Source organism: Tetrao urogallus (assembly GCF_951394365.1).
Source record: "Tetrao urogallus genome assembly, chromosome: 6".
Lineage (NCBI taxonomy): Eukaryota > Metazoa > Chordata > Aves > Galliformes > Phasianidae > Tetrao > Tetrao urogallus.
Genome location: NC_136819.1, coordinates 13,332,111 through 13,355,087, shown reverse-complemented (window position 1 = coordinate 13,355,087; position 22,977 = coordinate 13,332,111). Strand labels below are relative to the sequence as shown.

Here is a 22,977-nt window from a genome sequence, read left to right as displayed (position 1 = left end):
AGTTTCAACTCAGTTTTCTGAGCCCAAAGCTTCACCTGCCAAATTCAGTCCCACAGTAGAATTAACTCTTGCACTGTTATCTACACACTCATACCATTCCTATTAAGATTTGCCCTTCCCAGAAAGCATCACGTGGAGAGCCATTGCCTGCTGTGTAGAACACTGTTATTACAAGCAACAAGTACTCACAATGATGGGGAGAGTTTCTTGTTCCCTACCTCTAACCTATTTATACATAACATTATTTGATATGTTATCTTCTGTAGGCAGTGTATTCAACGTCAGAGAAATCCTACGCGTGATGAAGTTTCCGGGAGTAATGGAAATCTTCTTAGTCAAGGTCCTTTCTGGACTTCCCATGGGTAAATCTCACTCTTTACCATGGTTGCTGATGTATTTATAATAAGAAGACATACACTGGAGACTGGGCTAGTCTGAAGTTACTGAAACCACACTGTGTGTAATCATGGAGAAGTGGGGATTTGGCTCGTACCTCAACACTTGTACTTCCAGATGCTCTCAGCTACACAGAGTCAAAAATCTGGAATTAATGTAAAACAGACCACTAGTCACAGGCTGCTTTTGTGACTTTTGGCATATCACTTAATTGCTCTGCCTGGTCCCATGGCTGTAAAAGGATAGTTCTATTCTCTGTCATTTCTGTTTAGGCTGGAACCTCTTCAGAGCAGAGGCAAGTTGAATGTACCCTGTCAAAAACACTGATGTCCCTCTTGATTTTAGTTAATGATTTTAAGGGGAGGGAAGGATGCATAGCCTAACCTTTTCCCAACAATTTAAAGCTATAGCTGGACAAGATGTGGTCAGACGGGTTGTTAATTTCTGCTGTGCACAAGGGAGCCACTTGCTTTTATTTCTTCCTTTCCGTGATGGCGGTAGTGCTTGTTCTTCTCTGTGAATATTCTTCTGATTTTTCTCATGTCGTGGTCATAATGCACTGCTTCAGACATACCCCAAACCCACCTGTCCTCCTGCTCCTGTTGAATCATTCACAGTCTTGACATGTTCCATTGTGTGGCACAGACCCAATGCTCCGTTAGGTAGGTGGGATGGTTGCCCTAGATGATCATAGAGGTCGTTTCCAACCTTGATGATTCTAAGATTCTGTGATCAAGTTGTGGTTTGTAAACTGTAAATTCAATTTACAAATGAAGGTAGATTTGACTAAAGAGAGTGGCTGAATGAGATGGGGATGTCATTTCTGGCCATGACCAGGTTCTTCTAACATCTTGCCAAGACTGACTGGAGCTGTAGAATAACATGAAAGGAAGAAAAGTGTTTCTGATTTTTTTCTTTTGTTTTAGTGCATACTTGGCATTGGCTGAGATCAATGATGCCAGCTGGTCCTGCTCCCACCACTAGAGAGAGAACAGGCACCTCTATGGACGGGTGGCTTGCCCAAAGTGTGCATCTCGTAGATTCTTATGAAACCTTTAAAACTGTGTTTTAAATGTTTATAAAATGGCAGCATTTCATAGAACGAGATAGCCAAGTGATGTTTTAACAGGGTTTTCTTTTCCAATTCTGTCTCATTTCCCAGCTTAAAGCAGTATTCTCTTCCCTGTTTAAAAACACCATACTGAGACCACATCCATTTGTAATCTGCACTGTAATTTCCTGTGCACTGTCCTTCTTCCAACAGATGGGTGAGATGCATCCTGGTTTAGTCATTGCTGCTGAAATACAGATGCCTCTTTGTTGCAGAAGACATTCTTCTTTTCCCATGCACAGCAAAAATGAACACCAGACCAAAATAAACATCTCCTGCCCCAACTGCAAGGCAACTTGTAGGCAAACAGGATGGAATGTAAGGCTGAGATTCAGGGCAGGACATGGGCTACTTGCTACTGAAATGGGTGGGAATAACTCATGACGAGCAGGAATGAGTTTACTGGAGGCATTCCTGCTACAAGCAGAACGGAATGCCTAGAAGTGATTACAATCCCAGGCACTTCTGTTCACAGGACTCTCTTCGGGTCGCTGACCCATAGGGTTGCATCCAGAAGGGGATTTGGACATCCCTTCCTCCTTTGCAACTTATGGCTGGAGGCTGAGTTCCTACTGTTCTCATTCACCTTTCATCTCCCTTCTGCAACTGTGTAATTAATTAGACCAGCCAAATTACAGACCTCTCTTTATTTACCTTGTAAACAAGTGCGTGATATACACAGAGGAGAATCTCCTGTTCCATACAGATCTCATCGTTGTCCAAAATGAGTATGTTTGAGACAGAAAGAGCCTTCCCAAGAGGGCTGCAGAGTTGGGAACCTCCTCCCTGGTTTGCATCAAAGCACAGGTGGCTCCATGCTCCTGCTGGAAGCTGAGCTGCCATGGAATGGAAGAGGCAGTAGGGGTCTCCAGCATGGCTGATTTGCCTGCTCAATAATGTGAGTGTCATGGCCTTGCAGTAGATAGTAGACTGAAAGCCAAACATGAGGGCAGAAATGTCAAACACCCCTTGGTGCTTGGAGATCACTAGGGCTTTGAAAATACTGAAAATAGCTGCTTGTAGGAATCTGTGGGCTTGAAAAAACCTGCTCCCTTCTCACAGTGGCTACTTCTGCAGACCACTCCCCACCCTGCTACTGAAACTTTGCCATATACAGCCTCCCAAAGCCACTGCTTGCTGTCTCTTTGGTGCTCTTCCTCCCTTTTACTGCATCTTACAAAACGTTTTCCTGCCTCATGCTGCATGCCCATTATTATTTGCTGCTCGGTGCAAGATTTTATGAAGGGTTCACTCCTGGTGCGGGCATCCCCAGGAAGGTGAAGTTCTGAGATCCTGTGAGTCACTGAAAGAAGAGGGGACAAGGAGGGTCTGCTTTGCCCAGGCACTTGTATGGGCATAGGGTAGCTCCCATCTGAGGGATGTTTGCATCCTGAGGTAGCCATGAAACTGAAACATAGAATCATTAAGGATGGAAAAGACCATTAAGAAAGATCATCTAGTCCATCACCATACCACTAAACCATGTCCCTCAGTGCAATGTGCAATGCCTTTGAAGGAGCACAGCTACCTCCCTGAGCAGAAAGAAATGAGCTCCTTTGGAGCACAAAGATCAAAACCTAAGCTGGGTGAAGGACTTCAAAAGAGCTTAGCTGCAAGAGCTGCAAGCAGCATGGCACTGCGAAGAGGCAGCAATGTAGGAAGGCTGAGTCCTGCCGGGTGGTAGCGCAGTGAGGCTGCTGGGTGAAAGGAGATGCACCCTGATCTGATCTCCCTGTGAGTAAAGCCAAGTGTGGTTTTTCTTTCATTTCTTCACGTGTGTCTTTTATAAACATCTGCAGCTCTGTTGTCTGTTTTGGATGTGAGGAGAAAACGCTGCTGTTTGCATGTTACCCTAACCTGGTTTGAGCTAGGAGGCGTTTCAAAGCAACAGGATAACAGCGGGCGCTCCCCGCAGAGTGCTGCGACTGAGCCAAAAATCTTCACAAGCATCAGGCATACCAGCACCTTCCCCAGACCAATGGGAAGCAGCAGGGTGAGGTGCTTTTCATTTTGCCCAGCACCAGCTGAGTGAGGAAAGGAGCCCCAGAAACCTGCTGGACGTGGGACAGTTGGGCCAATCAGTTTGGGTGCGCATCCTTCCATCCAAAGGCAGATTTTGGGCAGGTCAGTTGAGGACACTGCAGAACTGACCATTTCCCCATCATCTCACCCACCCCTGAAGCCTTCAGTGTGAGCTTTATCTTTTGTAGAATTTCACTGAAAAAGTGCATTTCCTGTCCAAATGGGGCATATATGGAAAACGGGTTGCATTTTCTGCCCGCAATGGGTGGATGTGGTTGTGCTTGGGGTGAATGAAACACACTGTAGTCAGCAATTGGAGATGGCTCTCCCCACACTTCCAGGAAATGCGGGTGAGAGCCTTCCTGTTCTGCGGGCTAGTGACTCACCTAGCCAGGCCACAGGCTGCTCTCAGTCCTCACTCCTTTCCTCCTGTGCTCTTCTGTCATTACAGAGAGCACTGCAGCTCCCGGCTCACCAGGTCTGTGCACCTCGGTGGGCCCTACAAAGCAGGGCAGGAGCAGACCCCTGCAGGTCATTGGCTCTTTCCTCCTCTCCCAGCAGCACTGGGATGCCGACACACACAGTCTAATTTCCTGCTGTCTGTCCACCTGAAATGTGTTGGCAGAGGCAGCAGGTGCATACCGCAAGCCCATTCTTCAGTGAGCAATGTTTTGTCCCAACAGTGGGGATGGGTAGATGGCTGGACGAGGTGATCTTAGTGGTCTTTTCCAAACCTTACGATTCTATGAATGTTTTTGATTTGGTGGCAATTTGTGTATAATGGAGTACACATACACATCTCTGTGTTTGTGTATATTAGGTGCCGTGGGAAATGCACACAATTGCATTTTTAGGTAAGACTGAGTGGGCATTTTCCACAGCACCCTCCAGAAACTGCCTTAATAGACAAGCACACCTCGTGCCTGCTGTTCCTGTCCGTACTTCCCCAATTGTTTCTGTTGACACCACTCTCAAGCCATGGGAGTTTTCACGTGGGGCTGAAATTGCTGCTGGGGTGTGCAGTGAAACCTTTTTGTTTAGTCTGATGTCACCGGCTTGTTTCCCAGGCAGCGTTCCCAATGGTGGAAAGCTAAAGTTAGGCAAAAGGGAGGAGGAATCCAATCAGATTATTCTATGGTTACAGTCTTGTCTGAACAAATGTTTTCTTGCTGCCTTAATACTTAGTCTGCCGTGGGTGATAAAAATATTTACTAGTTTATTATAAACAGCTGAACCTACAGCCTACATAGTCACATTATTTCAAGATGAAAGTAAAGGGAATAAAAAAGTGAACATTTAAAGACTAAATTGCTATACTGGCTTTGAGTAGGATTCTGCTCCTATTTATATCCAGTGCCTATAAACCCAGGGAGAGCTCCTGACTCACGCTGGGAGCAGAGGTTGGGCCAGTGCCGTGCTGAGGGCATACTGAAGTGTATTTCTCATTAACCCTCCCTCTAGGTTTGTTCCTGATTATGTTTTCCATCATCTCGATTGAGTTCTTTGGGTTGGAAGCAGTGGAGTCTGGATACCTGATGTCATATTTTGGTGTCCTTCAGATGGTAAGTGAAGTGCCATACTGCTGTCTGATGTGTACCTTGCCACATTTTTTACACATATTCTCCCAAATCCAGGCATAATATTGACACGCAGATCATAAATACACTCATAGCTCTGCTATGTGTAATTCAGCTTCAAAAAATTAAAGTGCCTCCAAATTTATTCTGTTCCTTGGAATGGAAAGCAAGTAGAGTGAGCAATGTCTTGGAGACCTTCTCCCCTTGTCACTTCTTGTGGATCTTTAAGCTTTGGAGCCAAGATTTCCAATGACTGGCATGTCATCCTGGTTCCTGCAACAAAACTTACATTGAAGCTAACAGGCCTCAATTACAAGGTTTTCAGTTCTGTAGGTTAGCTCATTTACATTTGCTTAGTAGCACCTGTGAATTTGTGTAGGTAGGTGCATTTACTGGCATTTTTGCAGATGCCCTCAGTGTAGAGGAAGGACTCGTTCCTTCTGTGGACAACTGTGGGGAAACTAGCGCAGCAAGCTTGTACTTTCAAAAAAAAAAAAAAAAAAAAAAAAGATGGGCCATGGAACACAGGAGATTGGCAAAATGGACAAGAGTGAAAAATTAGCTGAATTGTGTCATAGCACAGCCAAAAATAATGGTGATAGTGCAGCCCAAAATAATGGTGCTGTGTTATTTGGAGAAAGAGGCTAATAATTCTGCAGGAAGAGCAACAGATGGCTATAACGGAAGGCAGGAATGCAAGGCAAGCAATATCCTGAAGGAGGGTGGTCTTGTTAGAATGCCTTGCTTTCCTGGGCAGTGCCGCAGAGTTCCTGTGTGATTCAGAGGATCTCCCCATCTGTGAAATAGCAATTTTAGTCCCTTGTGATCTGGATCTGGCATTGTGTTGGTCTCATACCCTAGCAGAGCAGCCAATAGGTATGGTTGTGCATCCACGAGTGGGGTCAAACCTCTGGATCTGAGCAACCTTCTCTGTTGCTGCTCTGCTTTGGTGGTCTGTGCCTCAGTCCCATGTGCGTCACACTTGCTGTCATTTGCATTGGGTAGGAAACCAGTTTTGCTGCTGCAAGTGAGGTGATCAGCAGCTGCTTCCCATAGCACGCATCTGTCCCAAATATGAGGTCTCATGGAGGCCTGCTCTACATTAGTCTTCATGTGCCACCTCCTAGACCAGGATCTCTAGGATGCATTCAAGCCTTAGAGTTGTCCTCTGAAGTCTTTTTCCCCCTCTGAATGTAGAGAGCACTTTAAGAACTCTTTATGTAGATATACCAGTTGAATCTGATGGTTGGACTAGATGATCTTAAAGGTCTTTTCCAACCTTAGTGATTCTCTGATCCCTACGATATATGTCTGCATGAAAATCACATTGGGGATTTCTGCATGGTTATGTTGTTGTTGTTTCAAGCTGGGTATCACGGGTGATTATAGCAACAAAGGTGAAATGATCCTTGTGCAACCTGGAAGGGACAGCTTTGTGTTGATCGATAGAGCCAGCATGGTGCCACTGGGTCTGGGATTTCTGTCTGTCTTCGTGCTGCTGTTTCCCAGCTTTGTTTGGTTGAAACTGCTGTAGATAAGGTTACCTGGCATGCTGCGCCAATGAGCCCTACAAATGGACACAGTCCTGGAAGGCCGCCTTCACTTTTCTCCCTAGCAAGTAATCAGATGTCAGTGCAAGCCAGGGACTTGGCCCTTCCCACAGTTCCAGGAGTTGGGTTTCATCCCATAGTGCCAACCATACCCATAGCCACGCTATGTGATCCAGCAGTGCCTCCAGACTCAGGTGCAGTATCTGCTTTACTGGGGAGGCTTTGCCCCAGGTGTTTGGCACAGAAATTGGCTGCTGTCAGCCAGGCAGCTCATTTTCATCTTGCCATGCAGTTTCTGTCCATTCTGTTCAACAGCATGTGGCTCTGGACTTCAGAAATGCAGGAGTGAAGCAGTTGTAAGTTACAAAGAAAATTCACTTTTTTAGGGTGGTGCTTTGAGGTTTGTAGTCCAGGCATAGGTTTGTGTCCTGACTTTCTGATCAGGACTCTGGTTGGAACAGCCTGCCTCAAAGGCAGAGGCTGAGCTGATGTTTTAGGGGTGCTTTCTGCTACGACCACACTGGTGGGAGGTGCATGCAGGAGATGTACTGCAGTGGCTCTGTCCCACCCCAGGGCTGCAGCCTCCATCGCTCCTCAGTTGGCCTTTCAGGTGTGTTTGTCTCTGTTGTGCAGCACACTGATACTGCAGGAGATAAAAATGCAGATTAGGGTGCAAGCAAATTCCACCCGACAAGGTGGGTGAATGTGATTAGTATCTGCTGACTGGCTTCCCCACTTCGCTTGCTAAATTATAGCTTTATTCATAACAAATATAATGTTCTTTTCAATGCATTTCATCAAGCAGATCCTCAGCTCTGATTTCTCATTCCTCAGTTTGCCCTTCTATAGAATATTGCAGGAGGTTTTCTCCAGATTGCTCTGAGCCCCCTCTCATTTGCCCCCCTCCTCCCACAGCTGGAAATGGGCCATATCTGAGGGCCTTTAAAGATAGGTGTGGCTGTTGGAGAAGTGAAAAGGGGAAATAAAGAGTGAGCTGCATCCTGTTTACACCAAACATCCCTGTGGACATTGAACACAGCACCCAGATCTGGTCTGCAGGACAGGAGGGCATAGTCACAGCCCTCTGCTCTCAGCACATGCCACCAAGGGGCTCAAGAGCTGCACAGGTTTCATAGAATCATAGTATCATTAAGGTTGGGAAGACCACCGAGATCATCCAGTCCAATCCCAACCCATTCCCACCATTCCCATTGAGCCATGTCCCTAAGGGTCACATCTCCACGTTTTTTGAACATCTCCAGGGACAGTGATTCCTGCTTTCCTCTCCTGCCCTGGGGGTGTTACACTCCAATTGCTTAACCTAATTTTTCAACTTCTCAGCCTCATTTAACCTACTGTAGTGAGAGGCAGCCAACGCATCACCAGCATTTGAGTTTCTCACCCTTCAAGCCAGCTGCAGAGAGCCTAGAGAGCAGATGTGGAATCGCACTGAGTCAGCCTGTCTACCTTCAGATAGGCAACCCAAGAACTTTGCCATGGGTATCCCAAGGTCCTTGTTGTGTAGGGGGATCAGCACAGAAGCAGTTGCCCTTTGGAAGGTGAGGGCTTTGTCTCCTGTGCAGATGGAGGACATCTGTGAACATCTCACTGCCAAAAGGTGGTCTGGGGGACCTGAGTGGCCCAAGCTTATGCATCTATTTAACGATTACCTGGGAGAAACCATCAGCTGCACCTATTTGCAGTTAGGCAAAGAGCATCTTCTGATATCAGAGGATATGGGGCAGGCTGGGAGCAGCCCGGGGAAAGGAAGGTTGGATGGTGCTGGAGAAGCAGAAAGCAGAGAGGGTGAATCACACTCTGCACCCCAACAGCGTGTAGCTGGCTGTGGGCAGGAGGAGATTTCTCATGGGAAACAATGAAATGAGGATGGAAGGTAGGGAGTAGGAGGAGTGCAGTGCCTTGCTCTGCAGAAATCCCCTTTGCTTGTGATATGTTTGAAGCAGTTTTGTCTGTTCACCAGAGGGTCTCCAGTGAGAGGTCTGAGAGCCCATCAGGGATGTAGTGCCTTTTGTCCTCCAGAGCTGTGATCCCAGGGCCTGTGTGGACAAAATCTCCCTCTTATGGAGTGCCTAGGAGGAGTGTGGGATGTCATTCATTTTTCTTCCAGAGAACGATTAATTTCATAATCACGTAACATTTAAAATAACTGCATAATAGCCAGAAGCCGACCTAAGCTCCATCTTTTCTTGGAGTTGGGAACGCAATGGCATGGTTAGAATATGAAGTCACATCTGATGCTCAGATTTCCAGGCATGGACAGGAGGAACTTTCCTTTAAGGATTTTTTTTTTTCGTAAAGCACACAAAACAAAAACTGAAGGTGGGACAAAGGGGTAGGTGTTTATTACCCTGAGGACCGAGAAATCATAAGACATCTGTTCTGTTTACTGAGCTTAATAGGCATTGTTGTACAAACCCCACCTCCAGCCATGCAGCTTCTGGAGGGACAAGTTTGTACCAAGCGATTCTGGAAAGATGAGAGAGATTCCTGGAGGAGAGATTTACATTGCCTATCATCTTATCACCAGCCTGTCCCTCTTGCTTTTTTATTTCTCTCTGCAGCAAGAGGGATGATTAAAGAGCTAGGGATTTAATTACAGCCAGATTCGCCTGGGGGGAAAACCCACTCGGTGAAAGGACCTTGCAACAACAAACAGAAAGTTCTCCAGTTTCCTTGCTTTGAAGGATTTAGATGTGTGCAGGGGGGTGGAGGTGGGGAGAAGGCAGGCGATTAGGCTGCAGTTTGCAAAACACACGCTGCCTCTGCCCTGTGAGGCCAAGTGCTGGCTCAGCAGTTTGGCCCTCCCCATCTACTCTCCTTGCAGCCCAAACACCTTCTGTTCTTGTAAGGCGTGAATGACTTCTCATGTTCTTTCTGGCATTGCAGTCTCCATAAAATAACTTCCTCCTTCTTCCACCCAGACCAGCACATGGTTTTGTAACCCTTTCAGCCCAGCAGGACCGGTCCCCACTGTTTGGTGCCCACTCAGGTCTTCCCCAACCTGTACCCAGCTGTGGTTCTGCCATCCAATACCACTTTGGCCCTGGGAACTTCTAGGCTGGAAATAGAGGTCTTGTTGCTGAGCTCTGCCCTCTACTTTTTTCAGTGAGTGCTTCTGAAAGAGTCTGTAGGAACAGTCTCCTGTCCCTTGACCAGAGGTGAATGTGGAGGACCAGCCAGACATCTGCTGAGCTTGACGGGACAAGGGGAAATGGTTTCAAACTAAAAGAGGAAAGATTTAGACTGGATGTAAGGAAGTTTTTAACAATAAGGGCAGTGACATACTGGCAACCACTGGTTGCCCAGAGAAATAGTGGATGTCCCATCCCTGGGGACATGCAAACTCAGGCTGGAGAGGGCTCTGAGCACCTGATCTAGTGTAGGTGTCCCTGTTAATTGCAGAGGAGTTTGACTAGATAGTTTGTAGGGTCCCTCCCTATTCAAATGATTTTATGATTCTATGGACTTAAATTTTTTCTACATAACTACCTGGGGATGAATGCTGGTCCCATGCAGCAGGGAAACTGCTCTGCTGAAAGGTCTGTCAAAAACTAACACCTCAAACTTTCAAACAGCAAAAACCTCCTCCACTCTGTAAGGGACTGAGGAGAGTTGTTGCTGATATCAGCACATTGGCTCTCCCAGGTGAAGAGGAGCTCTATTGGATGAGGTGATAGCAGAGGTAGTTTTCTACATGAGCATCTGACCTAGTCTAGTGGAAGGAATCACTAGGGCTAAGCCAGCAGAAAGACAGGGAGATTTGGCTGTTCTGCATTCATCAGGAGAACTTATTTGCCTTGACAGAAGGAGAAGGGGAAAAAATGTGTTGGTTTTTCCTGCGACATGTGTACACAGCCACAGGCAGTGCCTGTTATTTCACTTGCAAACAATTTCCTCTCTTTTTTGTTTATTGATGACAGAACACATTCCAGCCAGGTACACCATCTCTGCCTGGCACTTCAAAGGAGGTCAGGTTACAAAGCAAGCACCATCCCTGCGATTAACTGCAGTAGGGACAGCCTGTGGGAGCCCAAGTGGAGGCTGCAAGCAAGGAAAAAACCCAGAACTCTCTCCAGCATCCCCACTTTTCTAGGTTTTTCTTCCTCTTCATCTTTCTCTACAGGTTTAGGAAGCTTATTCGGTTGGACTAGGTGATTTTAGTGATCTTTTCCAACCCTGATTCCATGATTCTGTAATTCTATACATGGCTCAGGAAAGATCTCTGCTGGAGGTGATGGGTTTTCAGATCTCATTTCTGGCTGGAAAAGTTTCCTGAGCGCCCAGCAACCAGAACTATTTCCAGCATCTAAATTCAGATGCAGGTAAATAGAGTCCAAACTCAGTGTGATGGGTCTTTGTGGCTTATGGATACATTGGCAGTATAACCACACTGGGAATGGGCAGCAAAAGCTGAAGGGGCCCAGTAAGCATTCGGGAGGCTGGGGTCCGTATTGCCTAAGGATGGTTGTGTGGCCTGGAACAGAAAGCAAGTGACGTGGGCTGATGCATGCCGCTCCCATGGTGATCCGAATAGGCTTCCCTTGATGATATACTCCGTGACTCAAGGACGGGCAGGGCCCAGGCTGCACCTCATGGTGAATCCCAGTTAAATGTACCATTCAAGCCCAGGCAAATTGAGAAACCTTCCCTCTGGAGGTGCAGCAGAGCCAAGCCACGTTTGGGTGATGCCACCGCCAAGCGGAGTCACGCTGAGGGCGGGCTGTGCCCCATCCTGTGACTTGGCGTAGCCTGGGCAGGAGGGACTGAGAGGCTGCAAGATGTTAATGATGCTGCTTCGTTTGTGAGTTCTCAGCTTAATGAAGCGTGACTCAGCACCTCCTCCACCCACCTGAATCGAGTAGGAGCCACCAGGGCTGGCCTACTCTTCCTCCCACCTGGCCCATGTCCATGGCAGGGCATGCGTCCTACATGAATCAGGTCACCCCATCCATGTCCCAACCTCACAATGTACAGTCCCCAAGCATACCAGGTGGGTGGCACAGCCTGGGAAAGCCATGTGGGCCTCGTGCCACTGTCACACACATGAGCTGAGCTCTTCAGCCCTGCCCAAGGGTGGGACAGGGAACAGCAGGAAAAGCATGTTCTGGGAACCCAAATTTCTGCATGGCAGATGTGTCCCCGTGTCAAAATTTGCTTGTGTTCTGAGGGAAAACTAAGGGGTTCTTTGTGGGATTTTTCATTAAGTTGTAGCTTGTGGAAGAAATATTCAAATGGTACCTATTGCTCTTTAAGTCAACTGTATTATATTTTCACCCTGTTGCTATTTGCTTACCATTTGTTCTTGTTTTAGTATTTATACTCTGTTTTCTTTTTTCTTCCGGACAGTTAGACATAAATTAACATTTCTTTTTAATAGCTTCCTTCCTTATTTATTTTGTACCAGTTTCCCTTTGGTGGATTTTGGGTTCCTCCCTTAGGATTAACACAGTAAGGCTGAGTGTGGCATAGTAGTGGTCCACGTCAAATCTGAGCACCAACTTTTTCTTTAGGCTGCTCTCCAAAGCTATGTAAAAGACAAATACTCGTTGGGATTTACATTTTTACTCCTCCTTTCCACCCCCTCTCCCCTGGTTTTTGCTTAAAATCTGCAAAACCAGTTCCCCATCTCTTGTGCCTGCTTGCACTGCTGCGTCTGGATATTAGCATCTCTGTCATTCTTGTTTCCTGTATAAAAACGATTAACTGCTCAATTTGTGTAGTTACAGTGTAAAATAATGGCAAGAGAAGGTCCAGGAGAGGAGGTGTTCTCCTCTGCATACAGTAGTGTGGTTCTGCTTTGGAAGATCTCACCAAGTGATTTCACAAGGAAAATCTCAAGTTAAAAAATTCAGTTTTATCAACAGGTGCCTTTAAGTAGTTTCAGTCAACACTGTTGATTGAGCAGTGACGAAAAGCTCATGCAAGCATCACTCAGTAGAGAGATCATCATCTGACTTATCACTAAGATATAAAACGCTCAAAATCATGGTAAATGTCTTCAAGTCATTAAATGCAACAGTAAAGTCCCTTTTTCTCTTCCCAGGAAAGCAAGGAAACAATGCATTTTCTCTTTTTTATTTGCACTCTTAGCTTGTTTCCATCAATATAAGCAGGACTGACGCTGCCTATGTGCTTCTTCCTCAGGTTGTCCAAGGCCTAGTGATTGGAAAACTCACAAGCCGTTGCACGGAGCAGACCCTGCTCAAGCTTAGCATCTTCATCTTCGCCGGCGTGGGGCTGGGCATGGTAAGATTTGCTGAGAAGTCATCCGAGGGGCCTTCCTCCATCATGGTTTGCAGGTGGGCAAAGAGCCTACTTGTCACTGGCAGTGCCACCATGGCTTTGCCAAGCTGTGCTTGGGGGGAGCCGGCCGACCTGGGCCTCTGCAAACACACAGCGTTCGACAACGATAAGGAGCTGTGTGAGTAATAGCTGCAGGGATTACAGAGCAATAATCCCGCACAGAAACCCATGCATCCGTCCTGAGTCACTGGATTTGCACAGAGGTCCTGCCTTCCGTCCTCAAGTGGCCCCATTTCCTGAACTGCCCAGAAAGTAAATGCAGATTATGGGGAGGAAAACCACTGCGGTTGTGCTATACCCTGAGACAGCTGAGGATGTTGTCTCATCTTTTTGGCTTTGTTTTACTAATTCCTCCAAGCTTAGAGCTTTTGGGGAAGTAGGTAGCAAGGAAATAGCTTAGCTCTTCTGTTTTGGTGTTATCCATCACCGTTTGTGTTTGGATGGGTGAGAAGCAGCCTCAGAAGTCAACTGGGAAATCCCATTGACAGGGGCAGCTCTACCAGCAACACTGCGGCAACCAACAATGCTGCCCAAGGGATGGGATGATCTGGGAAGAGTAATTCCCATTTTCCACCACAGAGCCAGTGGTGGAGGGACACATGAAGCCAATGTGGCTGTGTAGAAAAGGGAAAGCAGGGAAGGGAAGTTGTTGGTTTGAGAGCTGACAATTACACCATGCCTGGAGGACTGTGGACATCCTGACAGCACGGCCTGAGGACAGGGGTCAGCAATGACGTCCCACGAGAGCTATTCATAGGCAGATGCAGCTGCTGGCCCCACTGAGCAAAGAGTCCTTATAAAGGATGTGACGGAAGTCCTTTGCTTTGTCCTAAGGCATGGTTATGCCCCATCCTCCCTCTCTCCTGCCCTCTGGTTCCCAGGCACTGGCTTTTGAGCCCAGCTGCTGAAACTGCAGGATCTGCCTTCCCTGCCTTGGCAATTCTCCCAGATCTGCACTGGTGGAGAAGGCTGATTTCTGCTCAGCTGAGGGTGGGTGACCAATAGTACACTTCACCTGACCCAATCGTCCTAAGGCAGCGAGAAGATATTTCCCAAGACATTCAGCCCTGAGTCTGCTCTTTCTGGCTATTTCCTTCAATCTCCAGCCCGTGAGGACGCTCTTAGAAGGAGGGGAATCATCACTGCCTTTTTTTTTTTCCTACCACTGCTGTGTTGTCCTGCAATGACATTTGCCCTAACTAGGACTTACTCTCTCCCTGTCTGGATGTTTATGTACCAAATACCCGCTTCTCTGCCTTTGTTCTCCAGTTCCCTAAGCAGGAATTCCTAGTTCTTAAGCAAAACATAAGTAAAGTGCCCCTCCAAGGAGAGAAACCTTGCCATGTACGAGTCCAGAGGGGAACTAGAAATAAGCCTCACTATTTCCAAGTCATTAGTTAGCGATGGCTCTGGGCTGCTCCATCTTCTGTAGCCAAGAGGCACAGACCAGATTTTATGAGCAAGAACCCCAGAGAATGAAAGTTCTGGCTTGGCCAGTGACTGGGTTGTTTTCCAGCCACAATAACACACCTTGAGACACGGGTGAGGGCAGAGACTCGCAAGGAAGCAGGAGTTTCCTTTTCATGCCCCAGAGAAATCTATTTATTTGACCAGCAGGGCTGAGAGCCGCTCCAGCTCCGCCGCTGAGGGATCCTCACCACTTTTGTTTTAAGTATTAAACAGCTGGAGGGATGTCTTCACTAAGAATATGTGCAATAACAAAATCATTACTCTCCCTAATTATGCTCGCTAATGTGCGCCTTATGGCCGGAAGACCTATTCCAGGTTACTGAATTTGATGAATTTATTAGTAAGGAAGCAGAAAAACAGGATTAGAAATCCCAAAGGTATGGTATTACATAATGCTCCAGGTTCATTTATTTTGACAAGCTTAGTTTGGTTTTAATTACTTATGATAATGAACTGAAATGCCTTCCCTAGGCTGTTTTGTATAAGTAATGGAGGCTTCCTGAAGTACACTGCATGCATCTGCTGCAGAACGTCTCCTTAGGACTTGGACAAGAGACAGAGTCCTGGGGGAGGGCGCGGGGATGTCACTAATTCCCAGACACTAAAAATACCCACGGCAGTGCTGGAGAATATACTGCCAGATTACAGGGCAGGGGCTGCTCCTTGTGCTGCATCCTTAGAATGATTCCCAGCACACAAATGGTGGAAAAATATTGGAAAGGAAGGAAAAAAAGAAGGGAAAAGAAATAGGCAAAAATGAGAGAATGCAAAGGAAAGAAAACAGGGAAAGCAAAGAAATCCAGGGAAAACCGTAGAAAACAAGGGAAGACCATGGTGAACGGGGAAATGCAAGGGTAAACAGGTTGATACAAGGGAAAAGAGAGGAAAACAAGGAAAAACAGTGGGGAAAGAAGAGAAAAGGGGAAAACAAGAGCAAACAGGTTAAAACAGTGGAAAATAGGAGAAAACGGTGATAAACAGTGAAAATAAAGCTAATACAACAGAAAACAGGAGAAAACAGCAGAAAAGAAGGAAAAAATGGAAAAACAATGGAATGCAAAGAAAAATCAGGGAAAGCAAAGAAATACAAGAGAAAACAAGGAAAGATCATGTAATACAAGGGTAGAGAGTTAGATACAAGGGAAAAGGGGGGGGAAGCAAGGGAAAACAGTGGAAAAAAAGAAAGGAAAATGGGAAAATGAGCAAACAGTTGAAAATAGTGAAAAATAGGGGAAAATAGGGGAAAACAATGGAAAATAGGAAACGAAGAAAAGGAAAAACATGGATAAACAGGTGAAAACAATGGTGAAGAGCTGAAAACAAGGGAAAATAAGTGAAAACCAAAGAAAACAAGGGAAATGTGATAAAAGGGTGGGGATCAAAGGAAAATGTGGGGAAAGCGCTAGAAGAAAAAGGATGGAAGACCTTGAGATGGCCAAAATGGCACCATCACAAATCAGTTGTGTCTCCCACAATTTACCTAAAAGTCATAGATTTGGCTTAAGATAGTTTTCTGTATTGCTTCTTGCTGCAAAGCTGCTCTCTGTGCTCTCTTATGATCAATGTTCCACTGTGTCTTGTCACTTAGGCCCTGATGAAGACCATATGGCATTACTGCATCATCGTGGTGCCGCTGGTGTTTGCCTTTAACGTGCAAGGCACCATCACTGACAGCATTCTCACCAAGGCCGTGCCCTCCTCTGACACCGGTAAGGCTCATCACAATCATCAAACTTGTCTTTTTCCCTTCTTTGGGTCCATCAGGTAGTGATGTTTGAACAATGCTGAGTAAGCGTCTTGCTCTCAGGCCAGCAGGCACTTTGCACCTTCAGCACCATTTGGCCTGCACAAGGTGAGGTCCCCAACCCAATAGGCATTGCTCTTCATGAGCAGTTCCCTCACAAAGCAGACACTGAGTCCAGTGCCATCATCCCTAACTCAGCACCAAGCCATCTGCTTTACCTCTCTCCCCTTTGGCCATGTTTCTGTGAACAGTCACTGCATTTCTCTGTACGCTGGGGCACAAATCTTCACACATGCAGTATTTCTGCAGTCGACAAAGATACTTCCATGCTTCAGGATCGTACTGAGAATCAGATTTAGAGTCCATTAATGAAGTTTATAAAGCACTTTGGAGATGCTTCTGGATGAAGAGCTTTTCTAAATGTCACTCCAGAAGTTTATTTGTAGAATTGAAGATTGCCTCTGCTTGTCCTTCATGGCAGGGGAGTTGGGCTAGATGACTTTTAAAGGTCCCTTTCACCTCAAATGATTCTATGGTTTTGTTATGAATGCTGGGATCCCGCAGCGTTAAGGCACAGTGCTTCCACCTGAGAGAGAAGCCCTGGGTCTGCATGGAGGCAAGGGGTGGGGTGTGCCGGGAGCAAATCTGCTGCTTCATGGCTTGGAGCAGCACTCATCAGGGAGGGGGAATGTTGGAGGAAGGGCACCAAGGGGCTCTAGGGCATGAAGCAAGGCTGGAACTCATCCAGATTCTGCTCAAAGGGGCTTTGTGAGGAAAAATGGAGCATTGCTCGGCTGTTAAAGCCAGCCTAGAGGCGAAATTCAGTCAGAGAGGAAAATGGGCTTAGTTGCCTCACCCTGGTCCTCGCTTGCGTATGTTGTTACGACAGGATGGGATGGACGCAGATGGGCGGGATGGAGACAGCCCATGGGGTGGCAGGAGGACATTTTGGGACACTGGGAGGGTATGGGCTCTATTGTGCCCATCCATCCCAGGCTGATGCTGTGCCACGTGCTCCTGGATCAAAACCAGGTATGATGAGGAGGGGCACAGCTGGCATAGAGGATGGCAGCATTGGAGGAAAACCATCTTCATTGGTCCTTCCTGCCCCTTATCCTTACGACATGCTTCCTCCTCTCGGTGTTCCCCAAGGAGGAGGCTCTGTTCCCAAGCAGGACAGGAATGTCTGACACAGCAGAGCCGTGGCCCTGCAAGCTGCCTCCCTGCAGCAGCTGTGGCGTGGGTGTCCCTGGGGGCAATGCCGCCATGCAATGACGCTCCAGCACAGGGGTACTGCTCCAAAGGGACGGCAGTTAAAGCTCCTTCCTCTGCCAACCCAAAACTGGCTCTGCAGAGGACCCATTTAAGGCCACTCCTACAGAGGCTGATGAATTCCACAGAAGGAAACAGAGTGAAAATGATTTCATTCGTTTCCCTTTGATATTTTTTTTCCCTCCCCATCTTCAAAGGCAGGAAGGGAAAATGTTGCACGGCACACATGTGTGCTGCTCCACTGGGTGTGTGAGCTGGTGGGAGCACAGCCCCAAGCCAAGGCGGGCCCACAGCCACACAAGCACTCCTTGTCCCCCGAGAATGGGGGTCTTGTTACTGCTTTATGCATGGAGGCAGGGAGGAAGCAGAGCAGGGCAGCATCCTGGACCTATATCTCGTGATTTGATTTGCACATCAGGCACAAAGCCTTAGGAGAAGAGCCTGCAGCGAGGCTCAGCCACCATTCCCCAGCGGAGAGGAGAGGAGAGGAGAGGAGAGGAGAGGAGAGGAGAGGAGAGGAGAGGAGAGGAGAGGAGAGGAGAGGAGAGGAGAGGAGAGGAGAGGAGAGGAGAGGAGAGGAGAGGAGAGGAGAGGAGAGGAGAGGAGAGGAGAGGAGAGGAGAGGAGAGGAGAGGAGAGGAGAGGAGAGGAGAGGAGAGGAGAGGAGAGGAGAGGAGAGGAGAGGAGAGGAGAGGAGAGGAGAGGAGAGGAGAGGAGAGGAGAGAGGCTTTTTTACTGGTGTGATGACTTGTTACTGTTAAAGTTCTGAAGTTGACTGGGATCCATCACATGAGCTGCTTGGAAATGGAGCAAGGGCTGATTTACAGTGTCTCAAAGCTCTGGGGCATCCGACACGAGGGATCTAATTTAAACCCATTAAATAGAAATTATCTTTCTCAGCAATGTGTTACAGACCTGCTGAGGAGAGCCCAGCCTTTCAAGAGGACGGATTTCAGCTCAAAAAAAAAAAAAAAAAAAAAAAAAAAGAAGTGCCTCCTCAACCATGAGAGCCAGTTTGGCAATTGCACGTAGTAATTAGTTTAATTCAAATACCCAGAGGGGAAAAAAAATAATTGCAAAACCTGCCCAGAAAGTTTGGTGGTTGTGGGATTGTTCCCATTGGCAAAGGGTCAGGCTGAGGTCCCACCCATCGCTGTTCCCATGTGCAGGAGGAGCTGGGCAGCTCTTCAGGGAGACTTCCCTCTCTGTATGTCACACCTACGCCCTCAGTTTGGGCTCACTGCACAAGTATTTTAAGCATTTTTGACAGAAATGCAACAGTTGCAGGCCAGTATGGCACCAACCCATGTCTGCCTGTCCTCCCTCCAAGCTGGGATCATTTCTCCATGGTCACCATATAGGTAGCACACTGGGATCCATACCTTGCAAGCAGGACAGCTTTTCCCTTCTCCTGAATGCCATAGGTGGTGATTCAGTCATGTACTGGTGAAAAATTGATGCCAATAGCTCAGAATTGGTAGTAAGAATAATGACTGAGAACACCATTTCCAAGCAGGACCTAAGTTCCTTGCCCATACTTAGTGTGGGCTAATGGAGTTCTGGCCTGCATGGTGAGAAACCTAAAGTTGTGGCTGCATCCCGTGTGACATCCTGGTGGAAAAACCTGCCCTTGCCCCAGTGGAGGTGCTTCCCTTCCTCCTGTTCACCATGTAAATGCATGCTCTGCTGGAAGGAGAACCGGCCAAGCCAGGTGAAAGGCTCCCATTGCCATCCAAATGGAAACATCCACTCCATTTGCAAGGCTGTGTGATCTCACAGGGGCTCAGAATCTTCTTCTGCTTTTAGTTAGCTATTCTTACAGATGTAGTTAGACCTTTCTAGCTCCTGATGCACTCCTAAGTGTCTATTTTTCTGCTCCATGAGAGAGAATACATAGCAATAGCTGGTTGGGTGGGCTGGGACCCTTAGTTGCCCACAGCTGCTAATTATGATATTGAAAAGAATTGCATGCTTTTCTTTGGAAGGCTTCAGAGTGTCCCTGGAAGCTGCCCCCATCCCACTCCACCTCACTCCATCCCATCCCAATGGGTTCAGGAGCATCTCCCAGTGCCAAAGGCTCCCATTGATGGTTTGAGGCTGCTTCCTACCGCAGCAGAGGGAGGCTACTAACCCTCATCCTGACATCTCTGCTGTCTCTCCTAGGGACCATGCTGGGGATCTGCGCCTCTGTCCAGCCCCTGACGAGGACGGTGGGCCCAACCCTCGGTGTCATTCTGTACAAGCATTATGGAGTCTCCTCCTTTGGCTACTTGCAGCTCATTGTCAATCTCGGTTTGTTTGTTTATCTCTTAAAGAGCAAAAATCCACTGAGAGAGACAAAAAGCCACTAATTCTCGAAAGCTGCCACTTCTATTTTTCCACCGAAATAAAGAAAGGAACGTTGTTGTATGTTCTCGGGCATTCTTGTGCTGGAGGCACAACCCCACACTGAGCCCCTTCTGCTCTCACTGCAGGCTGCTCATAACTAAATACCTTGCAGCTGCCTCCAGTCTCCTGCAAGAGCTAACTGATAGTGGCAGCAGGAAAGTTTCCCAAAGGGAATTACCAAGCTTGAAGCATTTGTAGAGAGCACTTTGCAACCCTGCCTGTCAGTGGAGCTCAGCACTGCTGGATGCTCTTGAGCGTACAGGTCAGTTAGTAGGCATTGAGCCTCACAAGACAAAACTTCAACAGGTTGTATTCCCCTTTCCAAAAGAGCACAGCTTCTTGGACTGCAGGAAAAGAGCACCTCACTCATTCCTAGTCACTTTATCTAGAGCCGGGGCCAGGCACCAGCAGGCAGAACATGGTATGGTTACAGGGAGATTTTGTGCCTCCTTTAACTGCCATTACTCAACTATACAGGAAAATATCCCAAAAAAGCCCTGATTAGGCACACAGAAGGCTCCTGCATTCCCTCCCTGGCCCTCAGTGCGTTTTTCCTCCATGCTCTCCCCCTGCAGATGGATTATCAGGGGCTTCTTCACCCCACAGCCACGTCCAGGCCACTGCTGCCTTACAGCCCCCACACCACAAACAGCACCCACAAAATCACCGCACCGCCACGTGTAGTAATAAAAAGTGAACATTTCAAGTAATTTATTTGGAATGGACATATTAATGCAAAAGCAATATTAAGACCAATAACTGCTGAAAGACATTCATCAAAATAAATACAAATATAGATACTACAAATAATTTAAATTGTGTCAAACACCACCAGTCAGTGTTGAATCTTCCTTGCGTCTCATAAATAGAAGAGAACCGTTCGCGAAGCCGCGCCACCCAAAGCACGTGGGCGCTTCGCTGGAAGTCCCGTATGAAAGTCTTTGGTTTTTTTCTTTTTCAAAATGCATCTCAGGCAAAGCTCAGGGCTCTTTGCTCAGCAGCCTCCACAGGCCTGGAGAAAACCAAGCTGCTCCCAGCTATCTTCCGCGCTTTCCTTCATTGGTACCCTGTCCCTTTTCAGTCCAAGACACTTGCTCTGGTTTACCATCCAGCAGTACGCTCTGAAGGCAGCAAGAGGAAGCAGGTTAGTTAAATGAAAGGGCAGGGGAAGAATTAAAATAAAGGGCTCTGAAGGGACAGGAAGCACTCAGCACTCATCGCGGCATCTGCGGCGTCTCTATAGGGCGTTCGGCAAGGAAAGCGCTGCTGAGTGCCATTTCCTACCCCGATAACTCCCCGCCACAGACACGTGTCTGCCTACCGCTCAGCATTCCAAGCACTGTGCCCATCTCTCACCCGGAATTCCCAGCACGGGGTTCGGGAAGGGCGAGCGAGCCCCAGGAGCTGGGCACAAGAGCTGCAGGCACAGCACACGCTGCGCTCAGGGTGCCGCACCCGGCTCGGCGCTGGGAAACACGAGGAGCGGCCGTGGGAGCCCCACTGCCTCGCTGTGGCACCCAAAGCACGGTGTGTAGGGGATACATAGGTAAGGATTGTTGTGCAGGGGTTAGAGATATCTCTGTGGGTTTGTTAGAGGGGGGAGGAATGGGGGTGTGAGCTCACCTGGGGGCTCAGGGCGCCCGGGCCAGTCGCCGTTCCTGGGTGCCCGCTGCCTGCTCCATCTCCTGACGGCTCTTGAAGTCCTGGATGGCCCTCTTGTTCTGGAAGTCGATGAGAGCCATGGTGATGGAGGCGTTCCAGCAGCTCTGGTCCGGGCACCGAAAGTCAATCTCCTTGCGGTCTTTGGTGACAATGGTGAAGTAGATGTATTTGCCCGTGCGCTCCACGCAGTCCACCTTGAGGATGGAGCCGAAGCCCAGCTCCTTGCCCTTGGCCCGCTTGTGCCCGTCGGGGAAAAGGCTGAGGCTGTCCTTGGTGAGCACTACCAGCTTCTTCTTCCACAGCTGGAAAAGGCTGTCGCTCCGCTTCTCTAGCTCGCCCTCGCGGATCACCTCGGCTTGCATCTTCATCCTCCCTCCCTCGTTCCTTCCCTCGTCCCTTCCTTCCGTCCTTCCCTTGCTCCCTCCCGGCTCCAGCTCCCCGGGCTGCGTTGCTCCCACTGCGTCTCGAGCGGCAATGACTGAGCCCGGCCTCGCCGGGACCAATTTATTGCAATGATTCAGCGCCGGGCGCCTTCCGGTGCCTCCCCCGGGAGTCCGCCCGCCGCCCCCTCGCCGCTCCGCCTCTCGCCCGCCTCCGGCCGCGGTGTGCTCCGCTCCGCCCCGCCGGGATGGGACCCACTGAGAGCGCAGCCCGAATCTGTAATGCTGCGTGGGACGCCAGCCTCGCCGTACCCTCGTGTCTGTGTGTTTCCCTGGTGGGGATGGGGTGGCAATGATGGACCCCATCTTGCTGCTCGTCTCCTTTCCAAAGCGTCCTCAGACCCAGTGCCATTGCCCCCCCTCCCCAGAAGCCCCCAGACGCCTGGTTTGGACCCCAGCCTCTAATGTGGGTCCTGGCCAAGCGCGTTCACTTCAGCTCCACATCCATGCAGCATCACCTCGAAGCCTTCCCTCACCTTCTCCTTGGGGTATCCCACCTACACAGCTCTGCAGCAGCACTGCCCACCCTTATCGTTCTCACTGTCCCCTACAATCACTCTGTTTACCCCATTTTCTTCCTCTTGACCCACTCCCTCTTCCCAGTCTCGGTTCCATCATTTCGTAGGGTCTGACCATTGCACACCACCAAGGGGACATTGGGGAAAGCCACAGCATCAAGAGGTGGCACCCAACAGCACTGGCATCCCTTCCTCTGTGCCACACTGATTTTGCCACTCTTTGCAACACCCTGATCCAGCGCGATAGCCAGCAGCAGCAATTTATCTAACTTCAGCAAGATTTAGCTTTTCCTTGCCGAAGGAATGGTCCAGATTGACACTGTCTGGACAAATACTCTGGCCACTGAAATGTCAAAATTCCTGCCCAAGAGATTCCATAAGAATAAGGGATCTGAAGCAGGTAGGACCAGAGACAGAGCCTAAGCTGAGCTTTCATTATTATTACTGTTATTATTATTATATCATTCTAAAAAGGGCTCCAAAATGCAGCGGAGAAGGGTCTTT

General features: G+C 48.3%; 2 protein-coding genes across 2 annotated transcripts in view; one reads left to right on the top strand and one right to left on the bottom strand.

Annotated features, from left to right (window-relative positions):
* The window catches only part of SLC67A1 (solute carrier family 67 member 1), a gene marked incomplete at both ends in the record, with an annotated part of 48,188 nt that extends 28,372 nt beyond the window's left edge, over positions 1–19,816 (top strand). The window contains 5 exons of the mRNA XM_079536947.1: positions 267–362; positions 4,991–5,091; positions 12,822–12,923; positions 16,039–16,159; positions 19,629–19,816. Of these exons, the coding sequence (XP_079393073.1) occupies positions 267–362; positions 4,991–5,091; positions 12,822–12,923; positions 16,039–16,159; positions 19,629–19,816 (608 nt within the window). The remainder of the gene's footprint in view (positions 1–266; positions 363–4,990; positions 5,092–12,821; positions 12,924–16,038; positions 16,160–19,628) is intronic.
* A 1,668-nt stretch (positions 19,817–21,484) lies between these two features.
* On the bottom strand, positions 21,485–21,883 carry PHLDA2 (pleckstrin homology like domain family A member 2; the record flags this gene model as incomplete). The annotated part of the gene is made up of 1 exon (XM_079537335.1): positions 21,485–21,883. One exon carries the CDS (start codon positions 21,881–21,883, stop codon positions 21,485–21,487), a length of 399 nt encoding a protein of 132 aa, XP_079393461.1.
* Between the last annotated feature and the right edge of the window lie 1,094 nt (positions 21,884–22,977).